This window comes from Salmo salar, chromosome ssa18, assembly GCF_905237065.1.
Source record: "Salmo salar chromosome ssa18, Ssal_v3.1, whole genome shotgun sequence".
Taxonomy (NCBI): domain Eukaryota; kingdom Metazoa; phylum Chordata; class Actinopteri; order Salmoniformes; family Salmonidae; genus Salmo; species Salmo salar.
The window spans coordinates 68,702,113-68,718,463 of NC_059459.1; the positions used below are offsets into that span (position 1 = coordinate 68,702,113).

Sequence of the window (16,351 nt, forward strand, 5' to 3'; positions counted from 1 at the left end):
ACCAGCAAAGCATCCCCACACCATCACACCTCCTCCTTGCTTCACGGTGGGAATCACACACGCGGAGATCATGCGTTCACCTACTCCGCGTCTCACAAAGACAGAGCGGTTGGAACCAAAAATCTCAAATTTGGAGTCAGACCAAAAGACAGATTTCCAACAATCTAATGGCCATTGCTCGTGTTTCTTGGCCCAAGCAAGTCTCTTCATATTATTGGTGTCCTTTAGTAATGTTTTTGTTTTACAGCAATTCGACCATGAAGGCCTGATTCACGTAGTCTCTTCTGAACAGTTGATGTTGAGATGTGTCTGTTACTTGAACTCTGTGAAGCATTTATTTGGGCTGCAATTTCTGAGGCTGGTAACTTTCGAATGAACTTTTTTCTCCGCAGCAGAGCAAACTCTGGGTCTTCCTTTCCTGTGGCGGTCCTCATGAGAGCCAGTTTCATCATTGCGCTTGATGGTTTTTGCGACTGCGCTTGAAGAAACGTTCAAAGTTGTTGAAATTTTCCAGATTGACTGACCTTCGCTTCTTAAAGTAATGATGTACTGCCGTTAAATATATATATATATATATATATATATATATATATATATATATATATATACTGATCAAAAAAATAAAGGGAACACTTAAACAACACATCCTCGATCTGAATGAAAGAAATAATCTTATTAAATACTTTTTTCTTTACATAGTTGAATGTGCTGACAACAAAATCACACAAAAATAATCAATGGAAATCCAATTTATCAACCCATGGAGGTCTGGATTTGGAGTCACACTCAAAATTAAAGTGGAAAACCACACTACAGGCTGATCCAACTTTGATGTAATGTCCTTAAAACAAGTCAAAATGAGGCTCAGTAGTGTGTGTGGCCTCCACGTGCCTGTATGACCTCCCTACAACGCCTGGGCATGCTCCTGATGAGGTGGCGGATGGTCTCCTGAGGGATCTCCTCCCAGACCTGGACTAAAGCATCCGCCAACTCTTGGACAGTCTGTGGTGCAATGTGGCGTTGGTGGATGGAGCGAGACATGATGTCCCAGATGTGCTCAATTGGATTCAGGTCTGGGGAACGGGCGGGCCAGTCCATAGGATCAATGCCTTTCCTCTTGTAGGAACTGCTGACACACTCCAGCCACATGAGGTCTAGCATTGTCTTGCATTAGGAGGAACCCAGGGCCAACTGAACCAGCATATGGTCTCACAAGGGGTCTGAGGATCTCATCTCGGTACCTAATGGCAGTCAGGCTACCTCTGGCGAGCACATGGAGGGCTGTGCGGCCCCCCAAAGAAATGCCACCCACCCCACCCCACACCATGACTGACCCAACGCCAAACCGGTCATGCTGGAGGATGTTGCAGGCAGCAGAACGTTCTCCACGGCGTCTCCAGACTCTGTCACGTCTGTCACGTGCTCAGTGTGAACCTGCTTTCATCTGTGAAGAGCACAGGGCGCCAGTGGCGAATTTGCCAATCTTGGTGTTCTCTGGCAAATGCCAAACGTCCTGCACGGTGTTGGGCTGTAAGCACAACCCCTACCTGTGGACGTCGGGCCCTCATACCACCCTCATTGAGTCTGTTTCTGACCGTTTGATCAGACACATGCACATTTGTGGCCTGCTGGAGGTCATTTTGCAGGGCTCTGGCAGTGCTTCTCCTGCTTCTCCTTGCACAAAGGCGGAGATAGCGGACCTGCTGCTGGGTTGTTGCCCTCCTACGGCCTTCTCCACGTCTCCTGATGTACTGGCCTGTCTCCTGGTAGCGCCTCCATGCTCTGGACACTACGCTGACAGACACAGCAAACCTTCTTGCCACAGCTCGCATTGATGTGCCATCCTGGATGAGCTTCACTACCTGAGCCACTTGTGTGGGTTGTAGACTCCGTCTCATGCTACCACTAGAGTGAAAGCACCGCCAGCATTCAAAAGTGACCAAAACATCAGCCAGGAAGCATAGGAACTGAGAAGTGGTCTGTGGTCCCCACCTGCAGAACCACTCCTTTATTGGGGGTGTCTTGCTAATTGCCTATAATTTCCACCTGTTGTCTATTCCATTTGCACAACAGCATGTGAAATTTATTGTCAATCAGTGTTGCTTCCTAAATGGACAGTTTGATTTCACAGAAGTGTGATTGACTTGGAGTTACATTGTGTTGTTTAAGTGTTCCCTTTATTTTTTTGAGCACTGTGTATATATATATATATATATATATATATATATATATATATTGATATAGTCCGTCGAGCCAGATTAATATACAGTGGTGTAAAGTCACTTAAGTAAAAATACTTTAAAGTAATTCTTAAGTCGTTTTTTTGGGGTATCTGTACTTAACTAATCATATTTTTGGACTACTTTTACTTCACTACATTTCTAAAGAGAATAATGTACTTTTTACTCCATACATTTTCCCTGACACCCATAAGAAGTCGTTACATTTTGAATGCTTAGCAGGACAGGAAAATCGTGCAATTCACGCACTTATCAAGAGAACATCCCGGGTCATCCCTACTGCCTCTTATCTGGCAGACTCACTAAACACAAATGATTTGTTTGTAAATTGTGGCTGAGTGGTGAACCGTGCCCCTGGCTCTCTGTAAATTAAAAAATAAGATAATCGTGTTGTTTGGTTTGCTTAATATAACACATTTTAAATGATTTACACTTTTACTTTTGATACTCAAGTACATTTAAAACCAAAAACGTTTAGATTTTACTACTGGAGTAACTTTTACTTGAGTCATTTTCTTTTAAAGCATCTTTACTTTTACTCAAGTATGACAATTGGGTTCTTTTTCCACCACTGTTAATATATATTGATGATGTATATGGTCCTTCGAGAAGGATGCTTATCTATATACAAAAATATGGTCCTTTGAGCCAGATTTATATTTTCCTAACAAAACGGGTCGAGATATACAGTAATAAAACCACAGGCCTTTGCTTTCAAATCAAATCCAAGTTTATTTGTCACGTGTGCCGAATACAACAGGTGTAGACCTTACAGTGAACTGCTTACTTACAGGCTCTTAACCAATAGTGCAAAAAGGTATTAGGTGAACAATAGGTAAGTAAAGAAATAAAACAACAGTAAAAAGACAGGCTATATACAGTAGCGAGGCTATAAAAGTAGCGAGGCTACATACAGACACCGGTTAGTCAGGCTGGTTGAGGTAGTATGTACATGTAGATATGGTTAAAGTGACTAAGCATATATGATGAACAGAGAGTAGCCCCCTTTTGAAAACGCTATATAGACTTTCAAACAGAATACTGTTGAAAAATTTGATTTTTTGCAATGAATTCACAATTAATCCTACAACAGAGAGGAATATTACCATAGCTAAAATAAAGTATTTTGTTTCTGAGAAAGCGCTCACGCTTCACGAGGAAGTGAGGGGTTGGGGAAATAGCAGGCATACAAAGGGAGGGTCTTAACGAGCGCATACAATGCCCGGCTAGCTCAGTCGGTAGAGCATGAGACTCTTAATCTCAGGGTCGTGGGTTCGAGCCCCACGTTGGGCGCATCATTTTGATTAGAAAGCGGTTTCGCAACCTCCCCAGCAATAATCTCAACATTTTGCAGCCATGGAATTTAATACCTATTAATTTGTTCACTAAATAATCAAGGTAAAAAAAATACTATTATACATATAATACTATTACAAAATCAATAATAATTATATTTGAATAGTATTTTTTAAATCATATTTAGCCTTACTCCGACTTCAAAAGTTCCTAGATAATTTTGAAATAAATAATTCAATTAAGAAATAAAATACTGATCCCTGGAGGAGGTGTGCTACAACTTGTTTTTACGTCTATGAGCACAGCGAGGTTAGAAGCGCAAAAAGAGGAAGTGCGCCCAACGTGGGGCTCGAACCCACGACCCTGAGATTAAGAGTCTCATGCTCTACCGACTGAGCTAGCCGGGCAACTCATAGAGATAGAGAAAGAACCTTATACGATGCCAAGAAGTACATCTAAAATTCTCAAAATGTTATTGTTAAAATAATGTTTCAGTTATTCAGCATAGCATAAGAACAAGGCATAAACAATGGCAAAATGTGTACAATTTTCTCTCAGACCCACGGCAAAATTATTTTAATGCATTCAATAGTATTATTCCAGTATTTCCGTTATCATTGTCGGAGTGGACACATTGCTTGCAGAGTGCACAACCTATGCTACACTTGTGAGAAGCAAGTTTTGGTTTATTTCATTCCATTTACGAGTTTTGTAATTTTAGCCATTGTCTTTTGTTTGGAGCGCTCCTGTCAATGTTGAATAAGGACGCGCAAGCATAGACGCAGGCCTATAGGCTACCTGGCCTGCTTGCAAATGTAGGCATATCAATGTGCCTACAAACCACCACTAATCAGTGGAGCTTCTCAAAGTAATGTTTTCTCCACCTTAAACAGCAAGTAAACAAAGTCTGTTTTTAAATCCATTGATAATTACAATAGTTCCTCAATCTATTTCAAAAATCTTTCCAGCTTTCTTCATTTTGATAACCACTCAGCGTAAAACATGATGGGTTTGACAGGATGGCCTGAGAGACTAAACCTAGCAAAATTTGGTTCGACTTACCTTGTTTTGCTTTTCTGTGAGCATTGCTTGTTGTTTAGAAGTAGCCTACAGTGTTGTTGAGAAGGAGACTACAGTGTTGTTTAGAAGTAGCCTACAGTGTTGTTGAGAAGTAGACTACAGTGTTGTTGAGAAGTAGACTACAGTGTTGTTGAGAAGTAGACTACAGTGTTGTTGAGAAGTAGCCTACAGTGTTGCTTAGAAGTAGCCTACAGTGTTGTTTAGAAGTAGCCTATAGTGTTGCTTAGAAGTAGCCTACAGTGTTGTTTAGAAGTAGCCTACAGTGTTGTTTAGAAGTAGCCTACAGTGTTGTTCAGAAGTTGTCTACAGTGTTGTTTAGAAGTTGTCTACACTGTTGTTTAAATTTTTTTTAGCAAATGGTGTTAAACTGCAGCATAGCCTCTGTGTATTTTCCCAGCGGCGCACGCTGTTGAGTTATGACCACACAAGAGAAAAATGCTGTGTTTTTTGTCTTACAGTAACGTTATATTATGCCATTATATTCACTTATGTTACATAGAATACTATCATTATCTGATCTTTTACAAAAAAAGTGTACAAAAAAAGTGTTGCCAGCTCACTTACATGCTGACCACAACGCTCGCGTCGCAAAATACATGTACACATACATGTTATTCAATCATTGCACCCACACTGCGCACGCCAATGAGCGTCTGCGTTGCCAAGCGCTAAAATAGAAGTTGCTTCTATTTGTGGTGCAGAATGCGCTGCAAGTCCTGCCTCTCCCATCTTCTCATTGGCTTTTAGAAGCATATACCCACGTGCCAGCTCCTCATTGGTTATACACACGTGGGTGATTGAAAGATGAACTGAGGTCGGTCGGTTGTGGTAATACACCTTATTATGAAAGTTAGATGCCAATTGCCATATAAAGTCTAAAGAAGAAAAAGCCTGGAAGGAGGAGAGATGACTAGAATAGATTCGGTTGACCGTTTTATGTGTGGATTAATTGTCAGAGTAGAGGACCTTGTGCATTTCAGGTAAAAATAACAACTAAAAGTTTATATCCCAGGACAAATTAGCTAGCAACAACAAGCAGCCTAGCTAAATAGGAAAAATAAGCTAGCAACTGCAAACTAGCTAGCTAAATTGCCATACATGTTTAATGCTTTTCGACCGGTCCCTAAATTAATATAATTGGTTCAGTTTGTTTTGATGTTTCAAACTGTGTCAGGATCGCGTTTGGTGTGGGGGGACAAAATCTATTCGCGCACATGTGCGTCCGGTTTGGGCATGGTGTTAGACAGATATTTCCTGTCAGACCAAAGATACAAACTGGCAACCTTTCGGTTGCTGGCTCACCTCTCTAACCGCTAGCTGCCTGCCGCCAAAAGCGTGGTTCTACTGGGGCTCGAACCCAGGACCTTCTGCGTGTAAAGCAGACGTGATAACCACTACACTATGGAACCACATTGATACCCTGCCACCACGCTCAGAATGGAATCATAATACACATCCTTTATGCTTCAAAGCAGTACGCCAATTATCTATATGTCATATGGATTTTGTTGTTGTTTGGTGTGATGCTGATGTTGACTTGGTGATGTCTTGTTTGCAGGGGAAATTCTGAATAAGAGCAAAACAGTGAAACCCTACAAAATACGAAGAGGAAGCTCAGTCAACTTTATTCGTCGTGCCTGTGAAGAATAAGACAACGGGTTAAGTATTGTTATTATTGTTAAGTACTTATTGTACAGAAACCCAGCCTAGAACCCCAAACAGCAAGCAAAGCAGGTGTAGAAGCACGGTGGCTATGAAAAACTCCATAGAAAGGACAAAACTTAGGAAGAAACCTAGAGAGGAACCAGGCTATGAGGGGTGGCCAGTCCTCTTCTGGCTGTGCCGGGTGGAGATTATAACAGAATATGGCCAAGATGTTCAAATGTTCATAAATGACCAGCATGGTCAAATTATAATAATCACAGTTGTCGAGGGTGCAACAAGTCAGCACCTCAAGAGTAAATGTCAGTTGGCTTTTCATAGCCGATCATTGAGAGTATCTCTACCGCTCCTGCTGTCTCTAGAGAGTTGAAAACAGCAGGTCTGGGACAGGTAGCATGTTCGGTGAACAGGTCAGGGTTCCATAGCCGCAGGCAGAACAGTTGAATCTGGAGCAGCAGCACGGCCAGGTGGACTGGGGACAGCAAGGAGTCATCATGTCAGGTAGTCCTGATGCATGGTCCTAGGGCTCAGGTCCTCCGAGAGAGAGAAAGAGAGAAAGAGAGAATTAGAGAGAGCATACTTAAATTCACACAGGACACCGGATAAGACAGGAGAAATACTCCAGATATAACAGACTGACCCTAGCCCCCAGACACATAAACTACTGCAGCATAAATACTGGAGGCTGAGACAGGAGGGGTCAGGAGACACTGTGGCCCCATCCGACGATACCCCCGGACAGGGCCAAACAGGAAGGATATAACCCCACCCACTTTGCCAAAGCACAGCCCCCACACCTCTAGAGGGATATCTTCAACCACCAACTTGTGTGTGTCTGATCTATCATGTCTTTAATATCTCAACGTTCAAAGTTTACCCCGAATCTAACAGCCTAGACCAGACTTCCAATGTCCACTAAAACCTGTGCAGCGAAACTGTGAAACTTACTTCATAATTAACAAGCTAAAATCTATGACCTAGGGCAAATTATATTTCTTACCTCATAAATTCCAAACGTTGTATGAACATCCACATGGTGAATATGGCACACTTACCGAGACCCGAAATGGTGAGCGAAAAAAAGGCCTGCTGCCTAGGCAATTTCTAGTGAGTCATAAACTTAAAAACGTGATTCTCTATGACCAGAAGCACATTAAAACATGAATTCAATTAGGCTATACAATTGTTTTATTGTTTCAATTTCAAAATGAGTCAGCTATTTAGTTATCTACAATTCCCTATTTATGTGCATAGATTACATGTATTTTTTCCGCTGTCCGTTTCAATACAGGTGCATGATCAGGGTCCATTCTAAATAAAATAGAATGTCATACATATATTTAGTAAATGTAAAGACAAGATTAAATCAAGAATAGTCTGATGGGTGACAATATTAGCCTATTACTTGTGAATGATATATTATCACTTGTTAATGATACCCAGCATAAGAAACAATGCCTATTTTTCCCCAAACTTTTTCGTTGTCATAGTCTCACACCTTATGTAGCCCTGCCCATAGGCCTATATGTTTTATAAGGTTTGTATCACAACTAAAGTGGCCAAATAACTTCTTAAAATTAAGCACATGAATCCGCTTTACAAGGGGTGTAGAGCCTAACTGGCATATTTAAGCAGCGCGTGAGTTTCAAGTTTGGGGAAGATAATTTTCACCATAAAAATGCCCCTTTATAATAAACGCATTACATGCATAATTGCATTTGCGGTCACTTTTGATAATGGTGTTTTCCACTAAGTGAACATTCAAGCTTATAGCCTACTACCATGTGCGCAGTGCTGCACTTATGTCAAGAAATAGCCTAATAGTTTATCAACATTTTAAGCTTAACGTTCTGATGCTAGTGGTTGTATTAATCACATCCCACAACTGTCCCAGACTATGTTTGGAATATTTATTTCTCGCACAGAATAGATCGACATTTGTACTATGGGGGATAGTAGATTGACATAGGGTAGTGCTTTTGCTGTTCGTTAGGCCTTCTCATCTTGTTGGCTGACGAAAAGTAATTGTGGACAGTTCTTCCAATATTTTCAATATGCACCTCGGAATTGGATAAGCGCAACCCTGATGTGTCTGACTTGTGGCTTGTGGAAAGACCCGATCATGTTACAGAGAGCCATGTGAGTGAGAGGCGCTTTGGATTGCGCAGCACACTCAGGAAGAAGGGCACAACACAGCATTCTGGGGCCGCAAAAGGCAAGGATCTTTTTAGGGTGCAATACAGCCACAAAGGGGATGCCGCCATGGAATTCAAGGCATTATCAAGTGCTTGTCAAATTGTGAATGAGAGACTATTGGAGTGTGTACAGCCTGCGCAAATAACAAAGATCTCATGCCTTTCTAGTTACTTTTTTTTTTTAATTGTCTTTAGTCGCATCAAGCTGCCTTACAATGTATTACAAATCTAAACATCTATCCCAACATTTGTAAAACAACTAAAGTTACATTAATAACTCTAAATTAAGTATATAGGAGTAACTATTTATTTGTTAACTGCTCAACACAGAAAAGCCACATGTGCGCACTCAAATCGTTTGGAGAAAATATTTACATTTTATTCAGCTTTGTTCTAATGTATTCTTCATACTATAAAATATAAAATAATGCCACAGAATTATAAGAAAATGTTGTCAGCTAAATGAACTAGTGTGGCCCAAAGCCATTGGTATAGTCACATCAGGACAATTAAAAGTATGCTATCCTAAAAGCATGCTATCCTTTTCTTCTGAAAGGGTACATTTTCTTCACTTCATGCTTCTTTAGACCCGTCTAAAATAAATAATGGATTTATTGTTAAGGTGTAGGATATATTACATGGATTTATTTATTCGACTTTTTAAAATGGCTTGTTGGCTATGTGTGGGAGCCAGGAGATGCTAAATGTGTTTGTTATTTAACGGTCAATTACTGTGAGACTGAAAGTCTTTTGCTTGACAATCACCGGATGATGAATTTGTGACCGCCACAGCCCTAGTTGAGACCCCGACTGAGTTCACTTGTTTTATCTCCAGATACAAAGTGAAAGTAAACTATACTGTCAACTGAAAAAGGGGAAGGGCTCAACTATTTAATAGGTAGAGGCAGCACACGACACTCAACTCAGAAGAAGCTATAGACAGACAAACTTACATTTACAAGATGGGAGCAATCTACAGTTATTTCTACCCAGAGGTAAGTAAGTAACTTACATTTCACTATTCTTACCTTGTTTATTCTGCTCTTAGATCATTTCTGGAGGCAACTAGGCTGTAGGATTGAATCTGGAAATGCATAAAGATTTACATTGAAATTAATGATTTGTTGCTTTTCATAAAGAGATACATGAGGAAATATGACTAACTTGTCACCAATTAGTGAAGTAACTATTGTCTGTTTTGTCACAGTATTCAGAGGAAACCACAGTTGTCCCTCAAAGTGAGACCACTCAGGACACATTGGTTACGGACAGGTGAGCCTAGTCTCCCTCACTCTCTTTCTAGTCAATCAAATGACTCTACAGTACATACTGTTACCTAGCCTAAATCCCAAAGTATAAGCGTCCTTCTCTGTTTGTCTAGCTTTGATTGTCACAAAAATTAAACTTCCCTTATCTCCACCCAGGTCACCAGGGCAACAATGTGATAAGGCAAAGACAGGTGATTTCGATGTTGAACCTCAATCCGAGAGTTCAGACAGAGAGGCGGGACAATCCAATGAAAACACAAAGTGTACAACACAGGTTACAAACAGGTGAGGGCAATCATTAATATCCGAGACCGAAAAACAGCTTCCATCTCAAGGCCATCAGACTGTTAAACAGCAATCACTAACATGGAGAGGCTGCTGCCAACATACACTCAATGTCTGGCCACTAAAATAAATGGACTTAATAAAGGTATCACTACCGTAATTTCCGGACTATTAAGCGCACCTGAATATAAGCCGCACCCACAGAATTTTTTTAATTTGATTTTGAACATAAATAAGCCGCACATGTCTATAAGCCTCAGGTGCCTACCGGTACATTGAAACAAATGAACTTTACACAGGCTCTAACGAAACACGGCTTGTAACAAAAAAAAAATAATTAGCAGTAAGCTTTAGTTGTCTTTTTGTACTGAGTCAATTCCTCACGCTGCTGTTTCCAACGTCTTATCATCGACTCATTAAGACCAAGCTCCCGTGCAGCAGCTCTATTTCCTTTTCCAACAGCCAGATCAATCGCCTTCAACTTGAAAGCTGCATCATATGCATTTCTCCGTGTCTTTGCCATGATGAGGGTGACAAAATGACCACCGTAATCAGAATGATGGGAAGTTTGAGAGCGCTCGATTTATTCTAAACAGTAAACAAAAAAGTTGTTTGATCTTAACCCGTTCGGCAATTTCATTGGTCTAATGAAAGCTTCATGCCGCCAAAAAACTGAGCACGTCACAGAATGTGTTTTTTTGGAGAGAAAAAAATTGAAAGCGGGAAAAATCCATATTAGCCGCATCATTGTTTAAGCTGCGAGGTTCAAAGCGTGGGAAAAAAGTTGCGGCTTATAGTCCGGAATTTACGGTAGTCACTTTAAATAACGCCACTTTAATAATGTTGACATATCCTACATTACTCATCTCATATGTATATACTGTATTCTATACCATCTACTGCATATTGCCTATGCCGCACACCATCGCTCATCCATATATATATATATATATATATATATATATATATATATTTATATATTCTTATTCATCCCTTTACATTTGTGTGTATTAGGTAGTTGTTTTGAATTTGTTAGATTACTTGTTAGATATTACTGCATAGTCGGAACAAGAAGCACAAGCATTACGCTACACTTGCATTAACATCTGCTAACCATGTGTATGTGACCAATAAAATTAGATTTGACCTGTGTGTGACTGAAATACTCTAGTTTAAGCCTTATAGACTCTCTTTCACTTTCACTTTGACAAGTGAACATTGGTTTCTGTCCACCCAGGTCACCAGGGCAACGAGGTGATAAGACTAACACAGGGAATATCCTGGCGGGATCCCCAAGTGCCTTTGGTGTAACTACCTCTAACTTTTACTTGACTGAAACAAAGACCAACTCATGGAAATGGTGTTGATGGGAGTGGGGTTTCCCCCCTGATCAAAGCAGCTGGTTGGATAAATATTTGTACAAAAAATATTGTTATGGGTTTACTATTTTTATATGACTAAATAGTGGGTGGCTATCCCCAAATTATATTAACCTTTTAAAAATGATTCAGTCCTTCAATTTTTTTCTTGTTATTAAATACTTACGTATGCCCTTTTCATTTAGGCTGATGATAACATTGAGGATGTGGACAAGTTAAACGTCTATGTGAAATGTGCAGGAAAGACCCTGGATATAGAGGTGTTCCCTCTGGAGAAAATCGCAGTTCTGCTGGAAAATGGATGTCAAAAGGCAGGGAAGAACCCCTTAACAATGCGCTTGTTTACAATGGTATTTATCTTTTAAGATTAAGATTACTTTATTCGTCAATTTCACACAAGGGCCAACTGAAATCTGACTTCCGCATTAATCCAACCCCTCTGAAAGACACATAAATACACAGGCTGGAGAGGTTGAAGCAGGGGGCTGCCACACTGGGTACCAGTGTAGCAGTTGTTGTGGTGGGTTAAGTGCAATGCTCAAGGGTGGAAAGCAGGCAATGGCATCTAGGACTTGATACCACACTAACTCAATTTTCTTTTGTGGAAACCCGTTGAAACGTTGAAACGACACATGAAACGATGGGTTAATACGGTAATATGAAGGAAGTTGTAACCTATAACACACCTCGTTTATTCTCCTCAGGACTTTGAATGGCCCCACAAATCGCGGACCCAGCTTCCGGCAGGGCAGGCGGAGGGACAAGTTCCGGGTCGAGAGCTAGACTCTATCCCCTGGTTTGAATACGGGGGCCTCACTGCGGCGGCGGTCAGCGCTCTCCTTGTGCCGTCCTATAGCTTGTTTCAGGCACTCCTGGAAAGCACTCCAGGTCTCCCTCGAGCGCTGGACCAATTCCTCCACCGCAGGAGCCTGCGTCTGGCTCTGATGCCATGGCACCAGGACCGGCTGGTAACCTAACACCACCTGGAAAGGCGACAGGTTAGTAGAGGAATGACGCAGAGAGTTCTGCGCCATCTCAGCCCATGGCACGAACCTCGCCCACTCCCCCGGCCGGTCCTGGCAATAGGACCGCAGGAACCTGCCCACATCCTGATTGATGCGTTCCACCTGCCCATTACTCTCGGGGTGGAAACCCGAAGTCAAACTGACCGAGACCCCCAGCCTCTCCATAAACGCCTTCCACACCCTAGATGTGAACTGGGGACCCCGATCAGAGACGATGTCCTCGGGCACCCCGTAGTGCCGGAAGACATGCGTAAACAGGGCCTCCACGGTCTGTAGGGCCGTAGGAAGACCGGGCAAAGGGATCAGACGACAGGACTTAGAGAACCGATCCACAACGACTAGGATCGTGGTGTTCCCCTGGGAAGGCGGGAGATCCGTAAGGAAATCCACCAACAGGTGGGACCACGGTCGCTGTGGAACGGGGAGGGGCTGTAGTTTCCCTCGCGGCAGGTGCCTAGGAGCCTTACACTGGGCGCACACCGAACAGGAAGAGACATAGCACCTGACATCCTTAACCAAAGTGGGCCACCAGTACTTCCCTCTCAAGGCCTGCACTGTCCGTTCCATCTCAGGATGACCCGAGGAGGGTAGAGTGTGCGACCACCGGATCAGACGATCACGAACCTCGAGCAGAACGTACTTCCGGCTCGCAGGACACTGAGGTGGAGTGGGTTCTGACTGCCCCGCCCGCTCGATGTCCGCATCCACCTCCCAAACCACTGGTGCCACCAGACAGGAAGTATGGGAGTAGGATCGATGGTCCGCTCCTCGGTGTCGTGGAGACGAGACAGTGCGTCGGCCTTCTGGTTCCGGGAACCTGGAATGTACGACAAGGTGAAACAAAACCTTGTAAAGAATATGGCCCACCTGGCCTGCCGTTGATTAAGTCTCCTCGCTGCCCGAATGTACTCCAGGTTACGATGATCGGTCCAGATGAGGAAAGGGTGTCGTGCCCCCTCAAGCCAATGTCTCCACACTTTCAGAGCCTTGACCATGGCCAACAGCTCCCGGTCCCCCACATCATAGTTGCGCTCCGCCAGACTCAGCTTCTTAGAAAAAAAAGCACATGGGCGAAGCTTCGGCGGCGCGCCCGAGCGCTGCGACAACACCGCTCCTACTCCAGCCTCGGACGCGTCCACCTCCACTATGAATGGCAAAGAGGGGTCCGGATGCGCCAGCACCGGCGCGTCGGTAAACAGAGCCTTCAGACGACTAAAGGCCCTGTCCGCCTCGGCCGACCACCGCAGCCGCACCGGGCCCCCCTTCATCAGTGAGGTAATAGGAGCTGCCACCTGACCAAAGCCCCGGATAAACCTCCGGTAGTAATTAGCAAACCCCAAGAACCGCTGCACCTCCTTCACCGTTCTTGGAGTCGGCCAATTACGCACGGCTGTAACGCGATCACATTCCATCACCACCCCGTTGGTGGAAATACGATATCGCAGAAAAGAGACGAATCGTTTGGAAAACTCACATTTCTCAGCCTTGACGTACAGGTCATGCTCCAGCAGCCGCCCAAGCACTTTGCGCACCAGAGACACATGCTCGGCGCGTGTGGCGGAGTAGATCAGAATGTCATCGATGTACACCACCACACCCTGACCGAGCAGGTCTCTGAGAACCTCGTCTACAAAGGATTGGAAAACGGCGGGAGCATTCTTTAACCCGTACGGCATGACGAGGTACTCATAATGGCCAGATGTGGTACTAAATGCGGTTTTCCACTCGTCTCCATCTCGGATACGCACCAGGTTATACGCGCTCCTGAGATCTAGTTTAGTGAAGAAGCGCGCCCCGTGCAAAGACTCCACTGCCGTAGCAATGAGAGGTAGCGGGTAACTGAAACCCACCGTGATGGAATTTAGACCTCTATAATCAATGCACGGGTGCAAACCTCCCTCCTTCTTCACAAAAAAGAAGCTCGAGGAGACGGGTGACGTGGACGGCCGAATGTATCCCTGTCTCAAGGATTCAGCGACATATGTCTCCATAGCCGCTGTCTCCTCCTGAGACAGAGGATACACGTGACTCCTAGGAAAGGCTGCGCCAGCCTGGAGGTTTATCACACAATCCCCTCGTCGATGAGGGGGTAATTGAGTCGCCTTCGTTTTACTGAAGGCGATAGCCAAATCGGCATATTCAGAGGGAATGTGCACGGTGGAGACGCCGGAAACGCCGGGGAATCAATAAGGAACAGGCTGATACGTTCCTCATGACCCCCCCGCGTCACCATGACTAGTGGCACTGTTACCTCCCTCACTTGGCTAGACCCTAGTGGTCGACTATCTAGAGCGTGCACGGGGAAGGGTTGGTCCAGTTTAACCAGGAGAATCCCTAACTTATCAGCGACCCTACGGTCCATAAAGCTCCCAGCTGCGCCTGAATCGACTAGTGCCTTATACTGGGAGTGAGGGGAAAACTCAGGAAAACGGAGGCGTACATGTGGTCGACAGGGGGCTCTAGGTGTGGCTGGTGCTGACTCACCTGGGGGGTCGATGTGGTGCTCTGCCTGCCATCTGAATTCCCGGGAGGACCTCTCCAGCACCGGTCCGCAGTGTGTCCTCTACGACCCCTGTGGGTGCAGGAGAGGCCCCCCTCCGGTCCTCCTAGCAGCAGCCCCTCCTATCTCCATGGGCGTTAGAGTAGGAGGGCTGGGAGGTGGAATGAACAGGCCCCGACTGGAACGTCCCCGGGCAGCCAGCAGGTTGTACAGCCTGATGGACAAATCAATCAGCTGGTCCAGGGTGGTTGTATGGTTCCGGCAAGCCAGCTCCCGGTGGACGTCCTCACGTGGACTACACCTGTAGTGGTCAATCAGGGCCCGCTCATTCCACCCCGATCCGGCGGCTAGAGTCCGGAACTCCAGGGCAAAGTCCTGAGCGCTCCTCATCTCCTGCCTCAGGTGAAATAATCGCTCACCCGCCGCCTTGCCCTTCGGTGGATGATCGAATACCGCCCGGAAGCGGCGGGTGAACTCTGGGTAGTCGTCCTTAGCTGAGTCTGGGCCCTCCCAGACGGCGTTGGCCCATTCCAGGGCTCTACCCGTGAGGCACGAGACGAGGACGCTCACCCTCTCTTCATCGGAGGGAGAGGGCCGGTGGCCGTCCCATTGCACCCGGTGGCCGTCCCATCAAACTCCCTGGGAGCCATGATCCGGATCCCGCTTGTACTGGGTTCGGTGGGTGCCGGTAGGGGCGCAGGGTGATGACTTGGCACTGGTGGGGGTGAGATAGCGACTCTCTCCCTGCTCTCCAAACGGGCCAGCACCTGGTCCATGGCCGTGCCCAGTCGGTGGAGGAGGCTGGCATGTTGGGAGACTTGTTCTTCCATTGAAGGTGCTTCGGCTCCTGCTGACTCCATATTTTGGTGCGGGATTCTGTCACAGGCAGATAGAACACTTGGAGGATGAGTCAGGCGCAGGAGACTGAGGTCCGTTTGAACAAACGTAATTTGATACTGCCAAGGGGCAAAATCCACATATAAGGCAGGGTGCACAAAAGTCAAATGACGAGAGGGAAGCTCCACTCTAAAAGACAGACGGGGCACAGCCCGGCAACCCTAATGCCTAAACGATACGTAGCAAAAGCAACTACGTTAAATAATTACAACCCCTACCACACGTAACATAGAACAATCCCGCACGAATCCTAACTAAACACATTTTGATATTTCAAGCTGCGTGTCGTGATCGCGTTTAGTGTGGGAGAACAAAATCTATTCGCGCACACGCGCGTCCGGATTGGGCATGGTGTTAGACAGATATTTCCTGTCAGACCAAAGATACAAACTGGCAACCCTCCGGTTGATGGCTCACCTCTATAACCGCTAGCTGCCTGCCGCCAAAAGAATGGTTCTACTGGGGCTCGAACCCAGGACCTTCTGTGTGTAAAGCAGACGTGATAACCACTACACTATGGAACC

At 44.8% G+C, this 16,351-nt stretch overlaps 1 protein-coding gene and 4 non-coding genes across 5 annotated transcripts; 2 read left to right on the forward strand and 3 right to left on the reverse strand.

Annotated features, from left to right (window-relative positions):
- Positions 1-3,460: 3,460 nt before the first annotated feature.
- Positions 3,461-3,533, forward strand: trnak-cuu (transfer RNA lysine (anticodon CUU)). Its single transcript has one exon. It is a non-coding gene; the product is annotated as a tRNA-Lys (tRNA).
- A 337-nt stretch (positions 3,534-3,870) lies between these two features.
- On the reverse strand, positions 3,871-3,943 carry trnak-cuu (transfer RNA lysine (anticodon CUU)). The gene has a single exon. It is a non-coding gene; the product is annotated as a tRNA-Lys (tRNA).
- Positions 3,944-5,952: 2,009 nt separating this feature from the next.
- trnav-uac (transfer RNA valine (anticodon UAC)) lies at positions 5,953-6,025 on the reverse strand. Its single transcript has one exon. It is a non-coding gene; the product is annotated as a tRNA-Val (tRNA).
- Positions 6,026-9,296: 3,271 nt separating this feature from the next.
- LOC123728747 (uncharacterized) lies at positions 9,297-12,517 on the forward strand. The gene is made up of 6 exons (XM_045701429.1): positions 9,297-9,468; positions 9,681-9,745; positions 9,898-10,026; positions 11,264-11,333; positions 11,591-11,755; positions 12,110-12,517. Exons 1-6 carry the CDS (start codon positions 9,436-9,438, stop codon positions 12,380-12,382), a joined length of 735 nt encoding a protein of 244 aa, XP_045557385.1. The 5' UTR covers positions 9,297-9,435; the 3' UTR covers positions 12,383-12,517.
- Positions 12,518-16,278: 3,761 nt separating this feature from the next.
- trnav-uac (transfer RNA valine (anticodon UAC)) lies at positions 16,279-16,351 on the reverse strand. The gene has a single exon. It is a non-coding gene; the product is annotated as a tRNA-Val (tRNA).

What these genes read in the sequence shown, in the direction of transcription:
- LOC123728747 (XM_045701429.1), top strand. Translation starts at nt 9,436, where the DNA reads ATGGGAGCAATCTACAGTTATTTCTACCCAGAG. An exon ending in GACACATTGGTTACGGACAG is followed by an intron (nt 9,746 to 9,897) that starts GTGAGCCTAGTC and finishes ATCTCCACCCAG; the next exon opens with GTCACCAGGGCAACAATGTG. An exon ending in GATCCCCAAGTGCCTTTGGT is followed by an intron (nt 11,334 to 11,590) that starts GTAACTACCTCT and finishes CTTTTCATTTAG; the next exon opens with GCTGATGATAACATTGAGGA.